Genomic DNA, 23,380 nt, shown 5'->3' with positions numbered 1-23,380 from the left:
GAGCTTAATGACTGGCCTGTAATCGCTTGAAAAACACCCATAAAAATCTTTAATCTTAAATACGCATTGATCATTTATTCCATTTCTATTTTACAGACAACTATGTTTCGAAAGAATCCGTTTATTTTTGGAGATACGGTGAGTGCGTCTGCGGTCACATCTGATGTTCATCGTCTGTCATTAACAGATAGCGATGATAAGGATGTTCCAATTTCGTTAGTAATGATCATACAACCTGTGCCAGGGCTTGTTTCCGGTTCGTTCATGCCTTTCTACACACCGGATGACGCATCACGATGTTTCTATCACGAGTTCATCTACAGAAAGATAGGAGATTATGTTTGTGTGTTTATTGATCAAGAAGATCCAATGAAGGTTAGACAATATGATGTGTTTATCCGTCAGGGGGAATACCCAACACACCTGACTTATGATCAAACCACATTCCTTGTCGCAGACCGCGACTGGATGTCATGTATAGCACCTCAACATTTCACTAAAGTCGGAATCACATACGTCGGACTTCGCCCTATTCCAATACCCGGTATGCGATATGTTTACATTTGTGTTCCTCAAACGAAAATGCATAAAATAAATTCCAATGTACCAGTTGAATAAACCTTTTCCGTGTAGAGAGAGAGAGAGAGAGAGAGAGATGTAGATAGATAGATAGATAGATAGATAGATATTACTTCAGAAGTCTGTGGAAACATAAAAAGGTCGTGAATTTAACAACCGCTACAAGGTTTCATTTTAATAAATGAATTTTAAATCTCAAGGTCGATATGATATAAATAATTGATATGTTTATATACAAATTTGTGATGTTCTAAGGAATGGGGCCGTACGAATGGACACCTTTGAATGGTCCGTACTATGGTAGTTCCTACAATATCTCCGATCCCTCAATGAATCCTTACAACCTAACCATCACTACGGCGGGCTGTATGACGTGGGACAAGAAAAAGGAGAGGTGGGGCGGAAATAAGTGTGTGGTAAGTTACAATATGTTTTTGACTTTTGGTATCCAATGTTATAAATAATTTATAAATACGACATAGACATATGTTTTAGATTGTTATCATTAGATAAAATGTATAACATGTATTTATCCCATAACTAATATGGCAAGTGATCAAATACGTAACAATGTGTTATCATTTTTATTCATACACCGCGGTGTGTAACCTCTCAAAGCCTCCGATTGGTTATTTCTGATCTCCACCATTTCTAATTGGTTAACCTCGTGCCTTTGACCATGGACTACTTTTACAAGGTTTTTTGTTGTCGTCTGTCTAACATCAACCTTGACAGGTTTTGATGATTTACAGGGGTCAACTTTAGCATGACTATGTGAGAGGGGACCTCGTGGAAAGGTGGATTGATCTAAGGCTTGAATCGTACGAAATATAATTTAATAATAAAATAGACTACACAATTGTGAGATTCGATCATAGCGAACCAAAACTGATCCCCGGTACATCTGTAGGTAAATTAGTTATCGGATAAACATGTTTACCAGCGAGTGACGGTTGTTATAATGTTTAAGTCTCGTTTGCTAAATTTCTTATTTAGAAAAGACACTAGCTCGTGTCATTTTTAGATTTGAAAATTAACTTACTCGTGGTAGACCTCATAACGATGTTACCTGTTCACTGTTTATCATCGGGTCTGCTAATGTCCACATTGACCCCAGTAAAGATGTTACCTATTAACTGTTTATCATCGGGTCGGTTAATGTCCACATTGACCCCAGTTACGATGTTACCTGTTAACTATTTATCATCGGGTCGGTTAATGTCCACATTGGCCCCAGTACAGATGTTACCTGTTAACTATTTATCATCGGGTCGGTTAATGTCCACATTGACCCCAATTACGTTGTTACCTGTAAACTCTTTATCATTGGGTCGGTTAATGTCTATATTGACCCTAGTTACGATGTTACCTGTTAACTATTTATCATCGGGTCGGTTAATGTCCACATTGGCCCCAGTGAAGATGTTACCTGTTAACTATTTATCATCGGGTCGGTTAATGTCTATATTGACCCTAGTTAAGTTGTTACCTGTTAACTATTTATCATCAGGTCGGTTAATGTCCACATTGACCCCAGTAAAGATGTTACCTGTTCACTGTTTATCATCGGGTCGGTTAATGTCCACATTGACCCCAGTAAAGATGTTACCTGTTCACTGTTTATCATCGGGTCGGTTAATGTCCACATTGACCCCAGTAAAGATGTTACCTGTTCACTGTTTATCATCAGGTCGGTTAATGTCCACATTGATCCCAGTTACGTTGTTACCTGTTAACTCTTTATCATCGGGTCGGTTAATGTCCACATTGACCCCAGTAAAGATGTTACCTGTTCACTACATATCATCATGTTGGTTAATGTCTACGTTGAACCCAGTGAAGATGTCACCTGTTCACTGTTTTTTTTATCCTAACACAGATGGACTGGTATCCCCCCAGATACGAGGTGGAATGTACATGTAATACGGAGAAGGACCTGACATTTGGAAACACGTTTTACGTTCCACCAAACACGATTGATTTCTCTACCGCCTTCCTGAAATTCTCTCCCCAAGACCAAGCCGCAGTCCTTTCGCTCCTCATTCTAATCCTGCTGTCTTACATCATCCTCATGGTCTGGGCAAGGCATCAGGATAAAAAGGACATAGTCAAAGTAAGTGCTTATCATTTCAATTCCGCCATTATCAGGTAAACAGCAAAACAAAAAGAAACATGTATTTTGTTTCAATGGCACAATAAATCAGTAGGCAAAAATTGTATCGGTTTGAAAGGTTCTGATTAAGCAAGTTATTGCTTATAAGATGCAAATAAATGAGTATATGTGTTATTCAGTAGAAAATGTTACCAGGTATACCAACGTCATTACAATAAATGTGAATCAATGACATTTTTTATTAGAGAATTTGGAAGTGTGGAGCTAAGAACGAAATGAAAACAATAACTACTACAGTAAGATCTGATTTCAGTTTTTTTTTTCTGTATATGTTTGTTCGATATTATTAATGTATATATAGAGGCACTATTTATTTGTTTGTAGGATTTGTAGGAGTTTGTAGTATTATTTCTGTAAATATATGGTCCTGTATGATTTATGTGTGTGTAGGGTTCAGCATAATGTATATGTATATAGGGTTCGGCATTACTTGTGTTTATGTATGGTTCGGCATTAGTTATGTATGTATGGCTCAGCATTATCAATGTGTATGTAGGTTTCGGTATTATGTATGTGTATGTAGGTTTCGGAATTATGTATATATGTGTGTAGGGTGTAAAATGGTACATTCTACAGTTCAATCAATGGTGCAATAAACCAAACAATGTAATTACTTAATGCGAATGTATGATAACTATTTTATTGTGTAACTATTAACAGTGGGGCGTGACTCCGCTGATGGACAACAATATCGACGATACATATTACTACATGGTCACAGTTTATACGGGCATGCGAAAAGATGCCGGAACTCAATCAAGAATAGGCTTTGTAGTATCTGGATCAGAAGGCGACACTGGTGTACGGGAACTCTTCGATGGCGTCCGCAGGGTAAGCGTGTTGTTAACCTAAAGCGTATATATGCAAAATTACTTTTTTTTAATAAAATAACAGCTATATGTTTTCCGTTGTGTTCTTTTTCTCCCTTCAGGAAATTGGCACAGCTACTGTCAACCATTTCTTGATGACAACGCCTCATCCTCTTGGAGAAATTGACTATGTATACATTTGGCATGATAATTCTGGAGAAGGATCAAAGGCGTCTTGGTATCTCAACAGAGTGGATATCGAGGATATACAGGACAAACAAAAGTAAGTTCATCAACAAATAATTACTGCAGAAAAAAGATTCTTTAGCAACATATTAAACAAATGTAAGTAAAAACAGAGTATAAAATCATCCTGTCCCAGGTTCACATAGAGGTATTTGAAAAAGAAAATATGAAGGAATTGTTTAAGATAATGGGCTTTCGAACAGTATAAGTCTCCTCTTATAAGAACGCAACTTAACTGCCTTACACCTGCTATAACCTTTTTTTTTTTTTTATATATATCATATATCAATTAACTTTAATGCTATGATTAGCCTATTTTAAAGACAATAAGTTCATGCTTTTTATGCAGGTATTTCTTTCTGTGCGGAAAATGGTTGTGCATGGATACTCCAGATGACAATATAGACGCTGTCCTTCCCGTGTGTGGGAAAGAAAATGTAACAACCTTCGAAAACATGTTTTTCATGAATACCAAAGAGAACCTTGCAGAAAATCACATCTGGATTTCCATATTTTTCCGACCGACAAGCAGTCATTTCACGAGATGCCAACGGGTCACATGTTTGATGGTTTTTCTCATGATGAGTATGATAGCCAATGCGATCTATTTCACCCCTGCGGACGAGTTTGAGAACCCAAGTCTGGTTCGCGTTGGTCCTCTGAAGTTTTCTCTACAGTCAGTGTATATATCTGTGATATCAGCACTTATTTCAACACCCACAGTATTTTTGGTTGTTCTAATGTTTCGGAAGTCAAAGCCAAGAGTTATCAACCAAAACCTTCAGGATCCGTCTCTAAAGTATGCCATACCCGCTATAGACTCCATCGCGGAAAAGATGCTCAAGGAAAGCAAGGAGCTAGAGAAGACGCTGGTCGCAAAAGGTATCATAAAGGCAGATGGAACCATCCTGCCTTTCTGGTGTGCCTATATTGCATGGTTCCTGTCACTAGCGGGGACTTCAACCGTTATGTTTTTTCTCATGCTGTATAGCATGGAGTGGGGGAAGCAGAAGTCAGAAATGTGGTTAACCCAATTTGTCTTATCATTCTTTGAGGCGTCAGCCATTTTGGACCCAGTCAAGGTAACTATGCTAATAGCGGTGTGAGGAAAAAAATATATATAAAAGTTTGAAATAATAGTTCTCAATTTACAAAAAAAAAGTTTCTTTTTTCAGCTCCCTAATAATCTCTTATTCTTAAATAGGAGGGTATTCATTTTTCCATACCCTTACAGAGATAATAAAATAATAACTTCTGGATATATTTCAGCTCTTCGTTAATCATCGGTTGCTATTGGTATCAATTCCATAGCAAAACTGCCGTTACGAGTAAAGAGTAAATATTTTCTTATTATTCTCTTTATATCTGAGTGTGATAAGGATACCTGTCAGTTGATCGGTTATAGATTGTTGAATTGCCTATTTTACTGTTCTGTAAGAATACACTTGAATTATCCTAATTCAATGCACTTTCTGATCACAGGTCATCTTGATGGCAGCTTTTTTTGCATTCATCTTCACTCAACTGGACAAGTTTAAGCCCTCACCATTAGATCGGAACTTGATCTTACGTAACTACCGTCAGCGATTTAGCTGTCCCACTGGTAATGTCTGTTGGACAATTTTAAACATGTTAAACATCTGCCTATTTGTTTTAATCTATATGAATTATACATGAACGCAGCATATGTCATTTTATTTGTCTGTATTTAATCCTTAATCATAAACAAGGATGTGGTGACGATCTTACAGATCTTTATAGAGAGGAAACTTCCATGTATAAAAATATGCATTTCTTATACGTAACTTTGCCTTAATAAGCATCTGGATACAAAAACAAAAATGAAAAATGACTGTAACTTTAATTTTATCACAGAAGCAAGATTCATTGAAAATATTTGTGGAATACCAAATCTTTGAACAGCAATAAAACAGGTTCATTACAAGCCTCTTTGAAATGTGCATTCAATGCCACAAAGCAATTTGAACTTCGTTAAGTCATAATAAAATTATGTGAAAACATCACAGAATTAGTAATCGTGTATTTATTTAACATGTGTATTATAAGGATGCTAATTTGTATATAAAAATGATTACTGGATATTTATCTGGATATGTATATTCCATAATCAAACATGATTATCTAAACCGTTTCAGATATAAAAATGCCAGCACGCTTTTTCACGACGGAGACAATTCAGGAAGCGAGAAAGGAGAGACAGCGAGAAATCATGATGGCGCGTGCGGTGAAGGAATGCATCGTGACGATCCTATTTCTGTGGATTATTTATAGCATCAGCTTCAGTAACCGTGACGACAGATCGTTTCGCGTGCACGATATAATATCCAAACATTTCATTTACCCTCAAAACAACAAGCCTACTTTTCCTGCTGTAAGTTATCGAAGTTCGTCTCTTTAAAACATAATAAAGTTTGTATCTGTCCAACTGTTTAAAATGTCTGTCCTCTTAGGGTTATGTTTAAGATTAAGATTAAACCGTTTTAATTTGATAGAATATTATATTCAATTTACATCGGCATGTTTGTTTAAAAACATTAATAGTACTGCAGAATGAAAAAATGAATTACAAATTCATTTTTAACATTATTTATACCTTTTACTATTTCTCAATCCAGATTAAGACAACAGTCAACTTTATCGACTGGTTGAAGTTGACAGCATTTCCAGCTCTGTTTCCAGAGTATGAATATAACGGCGAAAAGATGCATTGGCGATGGCGGCAGTACTACGCTGACCTCACCAACTTCCGGGTAGGACCGCCGCGTCTCCGTCAGGTCCGCGTCGTTGAAGGTACGTTATCATTGTACCAATGCAAGCCTTATTTCATATGCGTCACTAATATTTTTCCACATATTAAATATACACTACAGTCTTTTAACTCAAGTTACGTTGATTTTCAGAGGAGGCAGATTATCCATTCTTTGGTAGAATAAAAACGTTCCCAGAATATTCATTCACAAGCGAAGAGTCGAAGGATTTCTGTTTTCACTGGAAACCCCTGCCCTGTGATGTAGAAAAGGAAGCCTACTCGTTCTCTTACAACGGATGGAAACACACCAGTGCTTCTTCTATATGGGGAATACCTGTAACTGGCTACTACACAACGTATAGCGGGGGAGGCTACATTACGGAGCTGGACGTCAATTGGGACTTCTCCAACAGAACCCTTAATGAGCTCAACAAGTTCCTGTGGTTCGACAGGCAAACGAGAGCAGTGTTCCTAGAATTCACCTTGTACTCAGCCAACCTGAACTTGTTTACGTACGTCATGTTAATGGCTGAATTCCCAGAAACAGGTGGCGTCACTACCATGAGCACCATATACCCCATGAGAATCTACCAGCACCATGGTAATACAGGCGTCTACATCATCTTCTGTGAGGTCATGTTTCTCGTATTTCTACTGGGGATGATATTAAAGGTAGTCTACGGAATGGTGAAAACAAAAGGAAACTACTTTGCGAATGCGTGGAATGTTGTAGACTTTTTTTGTATTGTTGGAGGTTGTATTGGCGTCGCTATGTACTTTGGAAGATTTATCTTATCAAATGAAACATTGGGCAAATTCAAAGATGACCCGAAGAACTTTGTAAATTTCCAACATCTTGCCTTTTGGGATCTCATTTTTGTACTTGTGCTTTCATGTCTTGTATTCCTCTCAACTATTCGAGTAGTCGGGGTACTTGGCTACGATAAAAGAATTGGAGAAGTGTTCCGAGTGGTGGACAATTGCGCTAGAGACCTCTTCTGGTTTGGGATAATGTTCTTTTATATATTCATGGGTTATTGTATGTTAGGCTATCTTGTATTTGGGAGAAATATCAAGGCCTATTGGAACATATTTGATACGATGGGAACTCTCTTCATAAGCATGATAGGCAAAAGTAAATTTACGGAGTTAAACGAACAGGATCCGATAATGGCCCAGTTCTACTTCTTCACGTACATCCTACTGATAGTCTACGTGCTGTTGACTATGTTCCTTGCCATATTGTGTGACAGTATTGCAGTGGTACATGCACAGACGAAGAACGACCGCTCCGAAGAACTTGTTGCTTTTATCATCGAACAGATTAAGAAATTCTTCAGTAGCAGTAAAAAGAAACAACAAGAAAAACAACTGAAAAGTAAGCTCGTTTCAAAGCTGTTCTTGTCTTGATATCGATATTATTTTTATAGGTTATCATGATACACGTACTCAAAATTATGTTCAGAAACTAAAATATTACGGCGTGACTATTTGGCACGTTGTAGTCGGTCATTTCAATTGGAATGATATACACACCCGATAAATGTAAGGGGAAAGGTAGACAACCGTCACCTAATGTTTAAATCATTCCATGTTAGAGATTGAATTGAAAGTCTACCCGGGAAATCACTTCTGAATCCCTGAAGGCGGCCAGTGAAATTACCTGGGTGTATGTAAAGCAGAAAGGCTATGTGTTTGACATAGCTTGTATGCGTTAACTACCTACTTATCATACCCTCTCTGAATGCTTCTTGGAACATTCTAGTATTTCTATTGCATTTGATGTAATGTTAAACTCACGCTATTTGTAATATCTTTTTCGAATGAGCATAATCCAAATGTTTTTTTTTTATATATATTTCTTATTCTTCAACAGATGATATTGGACACGGCAAACAAAAACCAATTGAGTTGTTGTCAGATTTGCGCCTGAACCTCCATGATATTATGAAAAAGCTTCCGGAAAAGGAAAGAGATCCGTTCATGACTAAGTGAGTATAAAATAATGACAAAACATAACACCACATATCAACATATATCAAATATCGGAGTCTTTGGTTATTATGAGAATATTTAATCTAAATACAAAATCATTAACTTAAGAAAATCAATGTAATATCAATATAACTTATAACCTATAAGTTATTTTATTATGCCCTGAATTATTTCTGAATTTTAACTTATTTTGTTAGCTTTATCATTAGAAGCTATCGAAAACTTCATCGAAAACCGCCTTTTTGTACCGAGATATAAGTCGTCAAGACTTACTGTTTTTACCAGTCGATCAATAGCCAGGCAACAATGGGGGTGTACCTATATATAGATTTCGGGCTGTGATGTCACAACAGTTTTCTGTTGTTTCAGTTTGAATACTTATAGTTGACAATGACTGAAGTTACTTTGTGTTTACTCAGAACATAGTTACAGTATTTTGAACAATTTTGTGCAAAAAGTTTATATTTTGGCAGCACGACTCCAGTATGTTTGACACGTAGACCTGCTAATTAGGCCTTGAACATCAAAATAATTATCAGATATTGCTACATTTGCGTAGTCGATCTATATCATAATATATTAAACTCTCTTACACAAAACAACACCGATAGATATTATCCTGGTAGCTATTATGGTGATTTTACAAGGATATGGATTGATGTGCACGAATATATCGATATCTGAGCCCATGATTTAAATCATCGCATCAATCATGTCAGATACACATAGGAATTGACCTTCTTAGATTTGTCTACAGTTACATGTATTTCAAAATAACAATCATACTTAAGATGCTAAACGATGTTATACGATTTGTGACATCCTGTTCCGACTCATCTACTCAGATCTGGATTTCACCTCGCGATCGTTTGTTGAAAATTGAAAATTAAAAAAGCGAGTTCAACTTCGAGTCCCATTCGATAACTGATCAAGTAAAAATGACAGGGTAGTCAACACCTTAAAGGCCAGTGACAGTCAAACCGGGGTCACAGAGGCGTGTCAAAATAATTAACCGTACCTATCGTAATTAATACACAGGTTTTTGTACTGACATGACAGTCTACCACTATATAATCAAAATTCATCTGTATACTTTTATAGTAGTTCACATCTAAGTAACATCAATATATGTTTCTCTAGTAACTCTACATCACGTATACGCTTTCAATGTGTGACCTTAATGTCCAGACTTCAAGAACATGTAGTCTTATATGATAACGTCTGTGAGAAGTGTAAAGATAATTGTTATTTGTCTCGTTTTATTTACACAAATATCTACGATGTACATGTAGTCTTGCTCGGGACACCATCGCAGTAGGATCTAACGTCCTCGCAATATTGTCGAGTAAATTTTTCGATCATCAATCCATTATTTAGTACAAAAATATTATTCCAAGAACTAAGTTCTTCAGTAAAGAAAACAGTGATATCACACTCTATAACACGGTTAAAATTGATTTCATGTTTCGTCTGTCTCATTTGTTTATATACAATATGATGGATATTACACACTTGTGACGTCACTGCTAAATAGGTAGGATGAATGAAATTCGCGTACAGGTGTGCATTTCACGAAATCGCGCATATCTCGGAAATGCTATATATTTTCACATGATTACTTCACAATACTTTATCTTACAACTTTATCTAACAACTATTAACCATAACAAAAAACATTCAGGGTACACTTTAATTTATATTCCCTTTTGGGTCAGTGTAGAAAATGTCAAAACCATATAGAAATATTTTTAAGACATTATAAATATCGCATCTTATGTGCGGCTACAAAGGAATAACTAGGGAAACATCAAAATGTATTTCCCGAAACTCAAAGTGAAATAATCTTCTAATTGTCCAAACTACTATTTATCAGTAGAGTTTCATAAATTAAGTCGGTTTAGTAAATTTTGAATAGTATAAAACTTTAAAAGAATAAGTATATATGTATACGCTGAAACGATTCTCCAACTCAAAATTGTTGACATGCTAAAATCTGAGCGTTTCAAATCATTTCCGATAACGGAATTTATCAATTAATTAAATCTGATTTTACTGGATTAATGGTTATGAATGATACCTACATGTCAATTTTAATGGTAAAATTTAGAAGGGAAATTATCGATTAAAAGTTACTTGTAAATGTAACAAAACAAACATTTCAGTGTAAATTGGTACTTGGGATATACAAGTTATTGTTAATATTATTTCTTTGTTTTGAGTTATGATTTTGTTATTTTATCGTTATTCTTGTTTTTGAAGATGTACTCTATATTTTATTCTTCTTTTTATATTCCAGAATCTAACAATTCTCAGTGGAAGAAGGAACCGTACCAACTGTCTTGACAGTTTATATGAACTACATATAAACGTTGAAGTAATGGAAGTGGATACATTTTGTGTTCTTTAAGATTAGCACATATCGTTGGTCGATGGCGTCATCCATGAGGTTTTGTTTACAGTAATATCTGCATATATTTCATACCCTCTGTTGAACCGAATGGTGAGAGGAAAACGGAAACCAGGAGAATTGAATCCTGGTCGCTTTGGAGAATGTGAAGTTGGCACAATCCGTCCACTCTTTACTTTTTGTTATGTTTTATATTTATATTTTTGTAAACGTAAACTGCAACATGTCATGTCTTACATGGCTTAAGTCCTAAGTATCTAAATAATGCAATGATTACTGATTCACGAACACCAGAAAGGAATGTATTTACTGTATATATATCTGCCCGGATTTCAATTGATTCCGGACCTTCATATGGCAATTTTTCGTGCCGATTTTCATATATTTTTGACTCGAATATTTCCATAAGAAACAACGCGGTTTACACTGATGTTCTACTATTGTTTATTACCTTCAATACGAATGTTGGGGACGGCGACAGGAAAACACATAACCATTGAAAACGATCGATCATACGCTTTGTTAATGTGAAGCTCATTTGTTTATAGGAAAGGTTGTAAAACATTGGTTACTTGGTGTCGGCGACAAAATGAGCTGCATATGTAGCGGAACTGGTCTAAGCTGAGTGTCCAGGTAACTCAAATAGTAAGAACGTCCGTGTAGAGTTCGGAGGTCCTGGATTCGAGTCCCGGTCTTGTCGTTGCATTTTTTCTCTCCTGCTACATTTACACATGTTATAGAAGAGGAAAAATGACCTGAACGGCACTCGAACCCGGGACCTCGGAACTCTAGCAGGACGCTCTAACCGTTTGATCTACCTCAAAATCACTAACCTCAGTCCAGTTCTGCTACATTCCTCCCTCCTTAAACAAATTCTTCGAACCCGAAGACACACATGAGACCCTATCAACTCGATGGGTTCTTAGTTGGGCGTCATATGTAAGGGGGGAATGCAACGACTAGACCAGGACTCGAACCCAAGTCCTCCAAACACTAGAAAGACGCTCTTACCATTTGAGCTACCTGGCCAATGGCGTTCAAAATTAGTAAGTTCTAATACACATTTACATATATCATTTTTTTTACATTCATCATCCTTTAGCTGAAAAATGATATATAATGTATGTTTTTGTCAAGTTGAATTCGTGAAAAACTGCTGTCAGAGGAAACGTTTTTACTAGAGTACTTAGTTTTGTTTAATGTACTTTTGATAACCTACACGACATAAACATTATTTGTTTGTTTTTGTTTAACGTCCTATTAACAGCCAGGGTCATTTAAGGACGTGCCAGGTTTTGGAGGTGGAGGAAAGCCGAAGTACCGGTGGAGGGCTAGTGATAAAGTGTCGGGACACCTTAACCGCGGCCGCTAGATAAAATTGTATACACATAAACATGATCAACATAGTGTATACATATACTTCACCACTTTGTTAGCTATGAACAATTAATGATAAAAACGCTTAAGAGCAACAACAACAATGGGCAGCAACAACAACAACAACATTGAACAACAACACGGCAACAGCATCAACAATGAACAAAAACAGCAACAACAATAGCAAATGGCAACATGAAAGCAAGGTCGTAATTTTAACTCAAAATCGATAGAAAAGATACACGAATTTATACTGTAGACCCAACAACAATGAACAATAAAACAGCATCAGAAATGAATAACATCAGCAACAATGAGCAACAGCAGCCATGAATACCAACAATAATGTATAAAAACACAACAACAACAACAACAATGAACCATAAACAATAATAAAGCAGCAGCAACAACAATAAATAACAACAGAGTTAAAAAAAACAACAATGAACAACCATACAGTAACAACAATTAACAACAACTCAGTAACAACAACAAAATTAAGGAACAAACAGCAAAAATGAATAACAGCAGCAGAAAGAGCAACAACAACCATGAACAAGAACAATGACCAACAACAACAAACAATAAAACACAACAACAACAATAAACAACAACACAGCAAAAACAACAACAATAACATATTAACAACAATCCTAAGCAATACAAATTAATAACCACACAGTAACAGCAACAATGAAGACCTACAAAAACAAGGAACAATAACAGCAACAATGAACAAAAACACAGTAACAGCAACACTGAACACCTACAAAAACAAGGAACAATAACAGCAACAATGAATAACAACAGCAACAACAACAATGAACAATAATGTCAACAGCAATGACCATGAGCAACAACAATGAACAACAGCGTATGCAAACATGAAAGCTAGCATGTAATACTATATTAACTCTATAAGTTCCAGAAGTTCATGAAACTTCATCTTCATCGATGACACACGTCAAGATCAAATCTGAGAACTATGGAAGATCCACCAGACATATATATCATTAGATCACGTCGGAAACTATATCGTGTCAAATATACCTTATTTTACCAATGACTCGATCTCTGAAAAAAGTGTACGGAATTCACTTCATTTATACTTTACCGTTTCGATCTTTTCTCTTTTGGTAAAAATGTTGAAAAAATCATAAAAAATGCGCCGTTAGACTTCCCACTCACCAATATGGAAATATACCGTACGTTGCTTGTTTGCTGTTTTATTATTGTGATTGTCAATTAACCTTGCCGTCGATTAAATAGCCATTCCTACACAAATATCAGTGTACAGTTTAGTTGTCAATGCCTATACTAGTTTGCTTTATGTTTGTTTAGTGGACAGTAAATAGTAACGCAGTTGTTAGTGTAATCAATCTTTATTCCGCTATGTTTTTTACCATTATGACGTGTTTGTATGATTTGGTAGTATCCGTCCTTTCAAAACGAAGTAAACTTGATATCCCACTCACGCTTTACATGAGATAAAACAAGCACGTGGTTTGTCTCAATCTTCAGAAATCAATTGGCACATTATACTATGATGTAGTTCAATGCTACATGTACTTGACAGTTTTTCCACGCTGTCGTTAATGTAAGTGAAGGAAGATCATGTCTCCCCCCCCCCCCCCCCCCCCCTTACTGTCGTGTGACAGATTCCTTTCCTCTATACATAGCAGTCCAAGTACATCTGATCTTTATTGTTGTATCCTTCTTTTGATATCATTACTACGTTTATGTGTTTTACTGTTTTACCTTTTCAATATATTTTTACATTTAGATGCAATAAATTGTTACATCAACGTTTGTGTTTGTCTTTTATGCACGCATTTACAACTGGTTTCGATTATTATAGATATAAAGAAATGTATATATTGATGAATAGGTCGATAGAGAAGGATGCTAGAATTATCTTGGTTATATTTGTGTCGTTATTTGAGGAGGATGATTAATAGAGTCCATCATATGTTGGAATGTGGGATAGGGAAATTCTATCCGAGGGTGTAGAATTTGTCGTCCGGACTGAGGCTTACCCTTCGAGGGTAGAATTTCCCTATCCCACATACCTAATATATGATGAACTTTTTTTCTCACACCTTTTTCGTGAAATGCATGGGGAAATCGATCCAACATAGCGAAAACACATAGAAACTTTGTATTTTTTCTCGGTGACCGACAAGAAACCAATTACATATTTGGAAAGATGAGAAAAAAGTATGGTATACCTTTGAAAAACAAGCTGACTGTCCAAGTGTCAAGATAACAATAAGTATAAATTAACGTTTGTCAAAGGTGATCGGCTTTCGGGAAACTGCCGACTGATGTTTGACATCACGTCATATTCCTCCGCTTATGCTTGCTTGCACAACGAAAAATATCTTACGCTGTAAAAAAGGTATTTTCGACAAACAGTAACAATATGACTGAATTTATAGGTCAATGATCACTATCAAAAATGTGTTCAAATGACACTTTGAAAAAACAAACACACAGTTAAAAAGTAGTCCCGGACCTGAGGTCACTCGGTGCACTTATGAGGGATAAAGATATCCAACATGGGTGTTCCACATTGGACAAATGTATCTTAAATATGCAGAGGTGTGAGAAAAAAATATCATATATGTGTCGACGTTGAGGGAGGATGATAGACATATCAAGGTTATATATATGTCGACGTTGAGGGAGGATGATGGACATATCAAGGTTATATATATGTCGACGTTGAGGGAGGATGATGTTATATATATGTCGACGTTGAGGGAGGATGATAGACATATCAAGGTTATATATATGTCGACGTTGAGGGAGGATGATGGACATATCAAGGTTATATATATGTCGACGTTGAGGGAGGATGATATACATATCAAGATTATATATATGTCGACGTTGAGGGAGGGTGATGGACATATCAAGGTTATATATATGTCGACGTTGAGGGAGGATGATAGACATATCAAGGTTGTATATATGTCGACGTTGAGGGAGGATGATGAACATATCGAGGTTATATATATGTCGACGTTGAGGGAGGATGATGGACATATCAAGGTTATATATATGTCGACGTTGAGGGAGGATGATGGACATATCAAGGTTATATATATGTCGACGTTGAGGGAGGATGATAGACATATCAAGGTTATATATATGTCGACTTTGAGGGAGGATGATGGATATATCAAGGTTATATATATGTCGACGTTGAGGGAGGATGATGGACATATCAAGGTTATATATATGTCGACGTTGAGGGAGGATGATGGACATATCAAGGTTATATATATGTCGATGTTGAGGGAGGATGATGGATATATCAAGGTCATATATATGTCGACGTTGAGGGAGGATGATGTTATATATATGTCGACGTTGAGGGAGGATGAAAGAAATACCCAGGTTCTATACATTGCCCTCCAAAAGTTCTGTAACACTTGGAACGTTCAAATCGAATGGCTAGCCAACAAAATTTGAGAAAAAGTGTTGTAATATCCGTAAGATAGTCCATTTGTTAGTGACGATTGAAATTATTTGAAAAATACCTCACTTCTTTGAAGTTGCAGGAAGAGGGAATTGAGGGTCCTATTTTCCATCATGTTAAAAAATGAATAAAAATATGGGTTTATTTTTTACTGACACAAACAAATATAATTGTTTAACTGATTAACAGTAAAAAAATGTAAGAAATGCATTTTTGAAATTTATATTAAACAAAGAGGGAAATTTCCAGAATGTTGCAGTTTGAAGATTTCCATCGTAACAAAACATATACACTGTTGAAAAATGAACATGAACATTTGAAATCACGAACAAAAACATCCCAAGAAGTTATGATTCTAAGAAATTGTAATAAAGACTTCGAGATTAATTTCGCTGTATTTAACGTAATAATTGTAATAGGACTTTTGGAGGGCAGTGTAAGTGTCGACGTTTGCAGTGAATGATAGAAATATCCAAATTATGGATTTGTCGACGTTTGAAGTGGATGATAAAAATATCCAAGTAATATATGTTTCGACGTTGGAGGTGGTGACAGAAATATCCAAGTTATATATTTGTCGACATATGAGGAGCATGATAGAAATGACTAGGTTATGTATAAATGTTTATCTCAATGCTTTATCATTTAGCTTCATAGGAAAAGCAACTCGTTTAAAACGAAAAGCAAATTATCTCCCACAGACCGAATTATCTCCCATACACCGGATTATCTCTCATGGACCGATTGGTCTCCCAAAGACCAAACTGTTTTCCATAGAATCATATTTATATATATATATATATATATGTGTGTGTGTGTGTGTGTGAATTTCTCTCGGTATAACTACGACAGGAAATTCAATTCTATATCTCCGGATCACCAACACATAGTGTATATGATCCGAAACATGTTAGCTTTCACCAAAAGAAAGTTGTTAGAATTGTTAGCCTTTCTATAACAACAGTACAGGAGCCGGTGCTGCCGGCAACACTAACAATATCCTTTCTCAGAAAGATAACGGCGGCTAACAAAACATCTCGCGAGACTATTTCGTTGCTTTTTTAAACTGTCCATGAGTACTGTCAGTTGCCGCCATCTTTGAAGCCGAGCAGAACAGGTAAACCGATTTCAATTTCTTTTAAAAACGATTATTATTTCATTGCACCGATTACTTCCTTCATTTTTTCTCGTTTCCCGTTTGATCAATAAAGTACATCTACTTGCACACTTCTCTACATCTAACGTTACAGTAGAGAAGTGTGCAAGTAGTTGGATCTACTTTATTGATTTCTAGATACCTAAAATGGGCTGAAGTTTATTAGCGGTAGAATCCGTCTTAGAACCGCCACAGCCTCTTATCCAAGGGTCAACCCTAGCCATGATTTTGTTATCCAAAATAAATTGTCATGACTAGCCTAGCTTGTCTAATATATCGTTAGACTAAATTTTGCTTTTTGTTCTGTTCAACCTATCACGTGACGTGATGATTGATCATGTGACTAATCAAAATGGTGGCGCCCGTTCTTTAAACGGGTAGTGGTTTGTTGTTATAATGGGGTAGGTGAGTTTGCAACACTGAAAGTCAAAATTCAAATTGTATTTTTAGAATTCAAGTATATGAGTACCTTTGTAAATGTCATATGTCTACCCATAGAAAAGTATGATTTCATACCTGACTGTTACCTGTTTTGAGATACATGTTTTCTACTTATAAGTATTGTCCTACTTATTCTCACTGTAAACGAACCAACCAGTTTGGTTTATTCGGAGGAGTTAGTAGGTCTTTGTGAATACAAGAGTGTACCATTTTCAAAAGAAACACAGGTAAAACCATAGCTAATCTCACAAACACCCTGGTGTTTGAACAAATTATTTCAATAGCAAGTAACATTTACTGAAAGTATGTTCATGAACCTTAATGGTCATCTAAATAGCTGAATGAGTTTTGTGTCAAGTTGATACCTAATACAAAATAACCGGAGGGCTTACGCTAGATTAACTACGGGTACGGCCATATATTGCCCATCTAACATAGGCCAGGTAGAGGATTTATAGCTAGTCACTGTGCAAGTGACACTTATCCTACCAATGATAACCACATAAACTTTTTGATATCATCTCTGAAATTAATGTAACCATGGTATATACTAGCCGCAATATACCGCTCGGCTAGAGTAATTCTTCTATTTAGCTCGATCGGTTGAGCGTTAGCTTAGTAAGCCAGAGGTCCCGGTTTCGATCCCTAGCAGAGGCAGTGATTTAAATTTAATTAATCCTGCGCTCTGTTACATTGGCACCCACGTAGGGACTCGGGAATGATACTAATCGCTGCTTGCAAAAGCATCGCTGTTACCCAGCCCTGGAAACTCGATGACAAGTTCTTTCCTGGAGGGGGAGTATGTAACCCTGGTAAATACTAGCCGCAATATACCGCTCGGCTAGAGAGATCTTCTCTTTAGCTCGATCGGTTGAGCGTAAGACTAGCAAGCCAGAGGTCCCGGGTTTGATCCCTAGCCGAGTCAGTGATTTAAATATAATTAATCCTGCGCTCTGTTACATTAATTTCATTTTACGGGGTAACAATTATCTTTACAAAACCGCGACACCATTGCAAAAACCTTCAAATATAATTCATTATTCTTTATAGCTGCTAAAACATTGAAAAAAATTATATCGTAAAACTTTAACCAAATCTGGCAGGAAGCATCCATGAACTTTCTAAAAAATGTGACAAACTATTAACAAGATAAAAGCCATATGGAATAGCCAAAACAGTGTCCATTTTCATCCACATATAAGTTAAAGATAAAGTGTTAACCAACATTGATTTGTTACACAGAGTTACATGTACGGTAACGTCCATTTTCAAATTAATGTACAAAGTTGAGTACCTCTGTTCAGCAATATGAGTACTGGTATGTGTATTGGCCTTATGACCTTTTTTGACATTATCCAAACTTTGTCCACACACTATCCGGAGAAAAGAATGGATAATTTTACAAGTTCATAGGAAGATTAGATTAATCAATATTACCAGTATCTAACTGTAATTAATTTACTTACAATTGACCCATAAATTATATAGAACATGTCCTGATTTGAGACCTTTTAATTGCCTTTAATTATTGAAATATGTTAATCTTTTATTTTTGAATTATTTATTACAGAGAATACGAACTGTAATCACCAACGATAAAAGGAAGTTGTTGGATGCCTTTTTTGAAAGGGGAATGACCTCAAAAGGCCACAAATGCAAAGAGATGTGGTCTGAAGCAGCCCAGTCCACAGGACTGCATATAGATGTTGTCAAGGTATAGTTATAGAGAGTGTGGTGTTGTGATTTCTACTATTCCTACCCCTTAAATCAGATAAATACTGATAGAACAGCCAGAAGTCTTCGTTAAATTAATTGATTTACCACAAGTTAGATAATACTTACTTGGGAGAAAATGAACTTTGACCCAGGAATGACTTTTGACCACGAACTTCCACGTGTGACAACCTTGTCGCTAAAACATTGTGGGTTTGTACAAAATAGTTCATAAATGTTTTCAGAAAGAACTTAATTCTAATTGTTTAGTTGTTATAGTTAAGTAGGTTATAGAGGTTTAGGTTTAGGTTTAGGTTTATTTTGTTTAACGTCCTATTAACAGCTAAGGTCATTTAAGGACGGCCTCCCGTGCGTGCGACATGCATGCGTGTGGTGAGTGCGTATGTGTTTTTTTGGGAGGCTGCGGTATGTTCGTGTTAAGTCTCCTTGTGATAGGCCGGAACTTTTGCCGATTTATAGTGCTACCTCACTGAAGCATACTGCCGAAGACACCCAGCAGCACACCCCACCCGGTCACATTATACTGACAACGGGCGAACCAGTCGTCCCACTCCTAATATGCTGAGCGCTAAGCAAGGAGCAGCAACTACCATTTTTAAAGACTCTGGTATGTCTCGGCTAGGGGACAGGGCCCAAAGCCTTCCTCACAGGGGCGAACGCTCAACTAAAGGCCAAAAGTGAGGCATTGTCAAGGGAGACATTAGGAAGAAGAAAGTTGTTCAGAAAGAAGGGAAAAGATAAGATCCCAAATTTAGTCGCCTCTTACGATCATGCGATGGGGGCAGCAGGTACAATTCTTACGCCCTACCTGCAGGGACAAGAACTTGTAAAACCTAATTAAGACTATCAGAGGAACTGATAAATGCTCATTCTATGATGCTTCATGTTGGATGAAATTATCATGAACTGTTTGAGAGCTACGCTCCAGACAATGGATTTTTTTTCCAAAGGGGAAAAATGCTGTAAAATAGAAGCGAGAGTTATGGTTCTTGTGCACTGCACTCCGCCTTGTTGTGCTTATCACGTTATGAAAGTTTGATAAAATTCTCATGAATGGTTTGAGTTATGCTGCAGACAAGGGAAAATGATTTTTGAAAAAGGGCAATTATTACTCTGTAAAGAAAGAAGGGAGAGTTATGGTTCTTGCACACTCCACTCTATGCCTTGATGGGCTTATCATGTATATGAAATTTGATAAAATTATCATGAATGGTTTCAGAGTTATGTCCCGACAAGGTTTGGGACGGACAGACTGACAAAGCGGTAACTAATTCTTCGGGGAGCAAAAAATTGTTTTCATCGGATGAGGCTCAACATCCTCAATACATCACTATCCAATATCTTTTCTTCTGAGTTATTTAATTTGCAGCATCTGCTAAACCTAAAACCATATGATATGCTATATATATCATTAAAAGTAATAACATCATACCATTTCCTAGGTCATCAACATGATTGTTGTCCGGAACAGCAAGTGGCACATCACTACATCTTCCTTCATTGATTGTACTTGTATTGCAAGAAGACCCCCGATATCGGAAATACTCCACTCGTCTTCCTGAGCTATCATACACTCATGTATTTTGGCCCCTTTCGTTCAAATCTTCGTCGAATTTTTCACATCTGAAACATAGAGATCATCGCTTATTCAACATATCAATTCATTATTGATTGGTGCAAGGACTGGGACTATTTAGTTTTGACAAAAACTTTTTTTTAGGAAAGGACTAATATAGGCGGAGCCTGTTGTCCAATCTCTTTTGCCAACACCAATTCTGTACGATATTCAATGTAAATTTATACTTGTTGTGTTGACAATAAAATATTTTGAAATTAAAAAAAAAATTTAGTTTTGAAGTAAACCGAAAGTAAAATTTACTCTCTCAGTCCAGTGTGAAAAAGTTACCAGTATTATAATTGCAATGGGTTTGTGGGTTTCACCCAGTACCCCAATCTTCCTCTGCACTATCTTCTTAATTGCATCTATTTTTGATTCTTACAAACTGGGCAATAATAGGCAAAATGCGATATTATTATAGCCTGCACATGGCCAAGACGCAACATTAAATATTACTTTATTTATATTTATTTGTATATACTGGTACCTTGTGGTAAGTTGATGTATCGACTAATCGCAATAGCAACGTCCATTATTGGTGATGATTAAGATAAAGCAGATCACAGGCACTTGCCTCAGGACAGGACCAACAATGTATCCAGGCCTAAACTCAAGTCATATCATATTACACTTTCCGGCTGATTTTCTATTGGATATTATATATTCCGAATGCGGACGTCACAATATACAACGTTGAAGCTTTAAAATTATAGAATTTAGGCCTAGACTAGTCTAGGTCCATGCGATGGATTTATCAGTTGGGCAGTCAAGTGCTTTGAATAGATGAAGATCATCCCTTTATCCTTACCTGGTCATATGTTATTGGGACTTATCTGTCTCTTGTTCAGATACCGCTGGCGTGGAGCGAAACAACTTCGCGGTGGAATAAATATGTCCTCTATTATATAAACATGTGGTCAAAAACCACAATGGCGTACACATTGCTGAATGGCGCGCGCGGGCCTAGTTTATAACCTACCTCTTTGCATTGAAGAGTTCTACATCCCAGTATTCCATCCCGTGTTCTGCTTGAAGTGTTAACACCAATACCGCACGGTTTACACGGTATCCCGTGTTAACTACGCTTCCTAGCGGCTAACCCCACTAACATAATACCGCTTGAAACGTATAACATCAGTCGTATCGGGTGTCAAATCAGTTTCTAGTTGTTAAATCCTCTTCATAAAAAGAGGTCATGTAAATCCGGAATTTAGTCTAAACCATATTTTATTACATTTCTTTACATTTCATACATTATACAAAAATATTAACAGGATTCAGAAAAAAAAAGTATATGCATACGTATATTAATCCGTCTCCTTAATTGAGGACAGGCGGATGACAACACTAGAAGAGCTGAACAAGAATCCAGAATTTCGATGCCGGTTTCCGATTTGACTATTAAAACTGCCATATAGTGGCGACGATTACGATTCCTCGTCTGTGATGAATAGATGTTTTTACTTTTCATTTGACTAAACCAGTGCCACACATCACTTTTGCTTGATTAGAAGTGATTACTTAACCGTATCTTTGTCAGTCGGTTCTCAATAGACAGGATTCCGAGATTTGGACATCGGTCTATGACCGACTGTTTGAATTGTTAGAGTGCTCTACGATTTCACACCTTCTTTGTCAAATATTATATATACATTAGGCCCATGGCTTAACCTGACATGTTAAACCATATTTTATTACATTTCTTTACATTCTTTACAGGTTCTCTTCGAGATTTTCGAGAGGCTCAACGTGATTAAAAATATCAACTGGGCTTCTGAGTCTGCGCTGGATATTTTTTGTTAGCCGCCGTTATCTTTCTGAGAAAGGATATTGTTAGTGTTGCCGGCAGCACCGGCTCCTGTACTGTTGTTATAAAAAGGCTAACAATTCTAACAACTTTCTTTTGGTGAAAGCTAACATGTTTCGGATCGGGTGTAAATAGATATATAACATAGTAACACAAATGATATATATACATATATATAGCATAGTAACACAAATGACGAAGGAAGACAACTTTTTGACTTATGCCCTGACCGGGCCTCGAACTCACAACCTTCGACACGCAATCGCCTAGCCAGAAATACCCGCAGCTTATACCGCTGCGCCACATCGGCGTTCTTAAAAAAGAACGTTTCAATTGCGCAGTGATGGTCGACCCGATACCCTGACATGATCATTGTGGAAGTCGTCTATTAGATGATAATTATGAATACCTGTATCTGTCATACCTAACTCATCCAAGTACATCGGAAACTTTATCAAGTGTCCGTGGTTAATATTTTTTGGTAAATAACAAATGTGGCTAAGTGTAAATCTATTATTTAGAGAATTTAATATACTGAATAGGAAATTATCGATGTCTTATTTAAACCGTACTAATGAAGCACGATGGTAGCATTGGACGTGGATGATTTACAATTACAATGCTCAGCTCCATGGGAACTGTATTGATTCATATATAGGGAGATATAACGATAAAAAGACACCAGGAATATTTCATTCTTAACAACGTAACTATGGATATATCCGAGATGTTTCTAATTGGAGTACACAGGAGATTATTCAAGGGAGACTACTTGTATCCTTCG

At 36.6% G+C, this 23,380-nt stretch overlaps 1 protein-coding gene across 1 annotated transcript; it reads left to right on the top strand.

Moving 5' to 3' along the window:
- Window positions 1–121: 121 nt before the first annotated feature.
- On the top strand, window positions 122–14,161 carry LOC117325665 (polycystic kidney disease protein 1-like 2). The gene is made up of 12 exons (XM_033882074.1): window positions 122–544; window positions 835–995; window positions 2,459–2,692; window positions 3,413–3,583; window positions 3,684–3,844; window positions 4,157–4,889; window positions 5,290–5,410; window positions 5,964–6,199; window positions 6,444–6,618; window positions 6,729–7,955; window positions 8,454–8,568; window positions 10,869–14,161. The coding sequence occupies exons 1-12, from the start codon at window positions 223–225 to the stop codon at window positions 10,873–10,875; spliced, it is 3,663 nt and encodes a 1,220-aa protein (XP_033737965.1). The 5' UTR covers window positions 122–222; the 3' UTR covers window positions 10,876–14,161.
- Window positions 14,162–23,380: the final 9,219 nt, after the last annotated feature.

Source organism: Pecten maximus, chromosome 1 (assembly GCF_902652985.1).
Source record: "Pecten maximus chromosome 1, xPecMax1.1, whole genome shotgun sequence".
NCBI lineage: Eukaryota > Metazoa > Mollusca > Bivalvia > Pectinida > Pectinidae > Pecten > Pecten maximus.
Note: the sequence above shows the minus strand (reverse complement) of the source record. Positions and strands in the feature narration are given on the sequence as shown.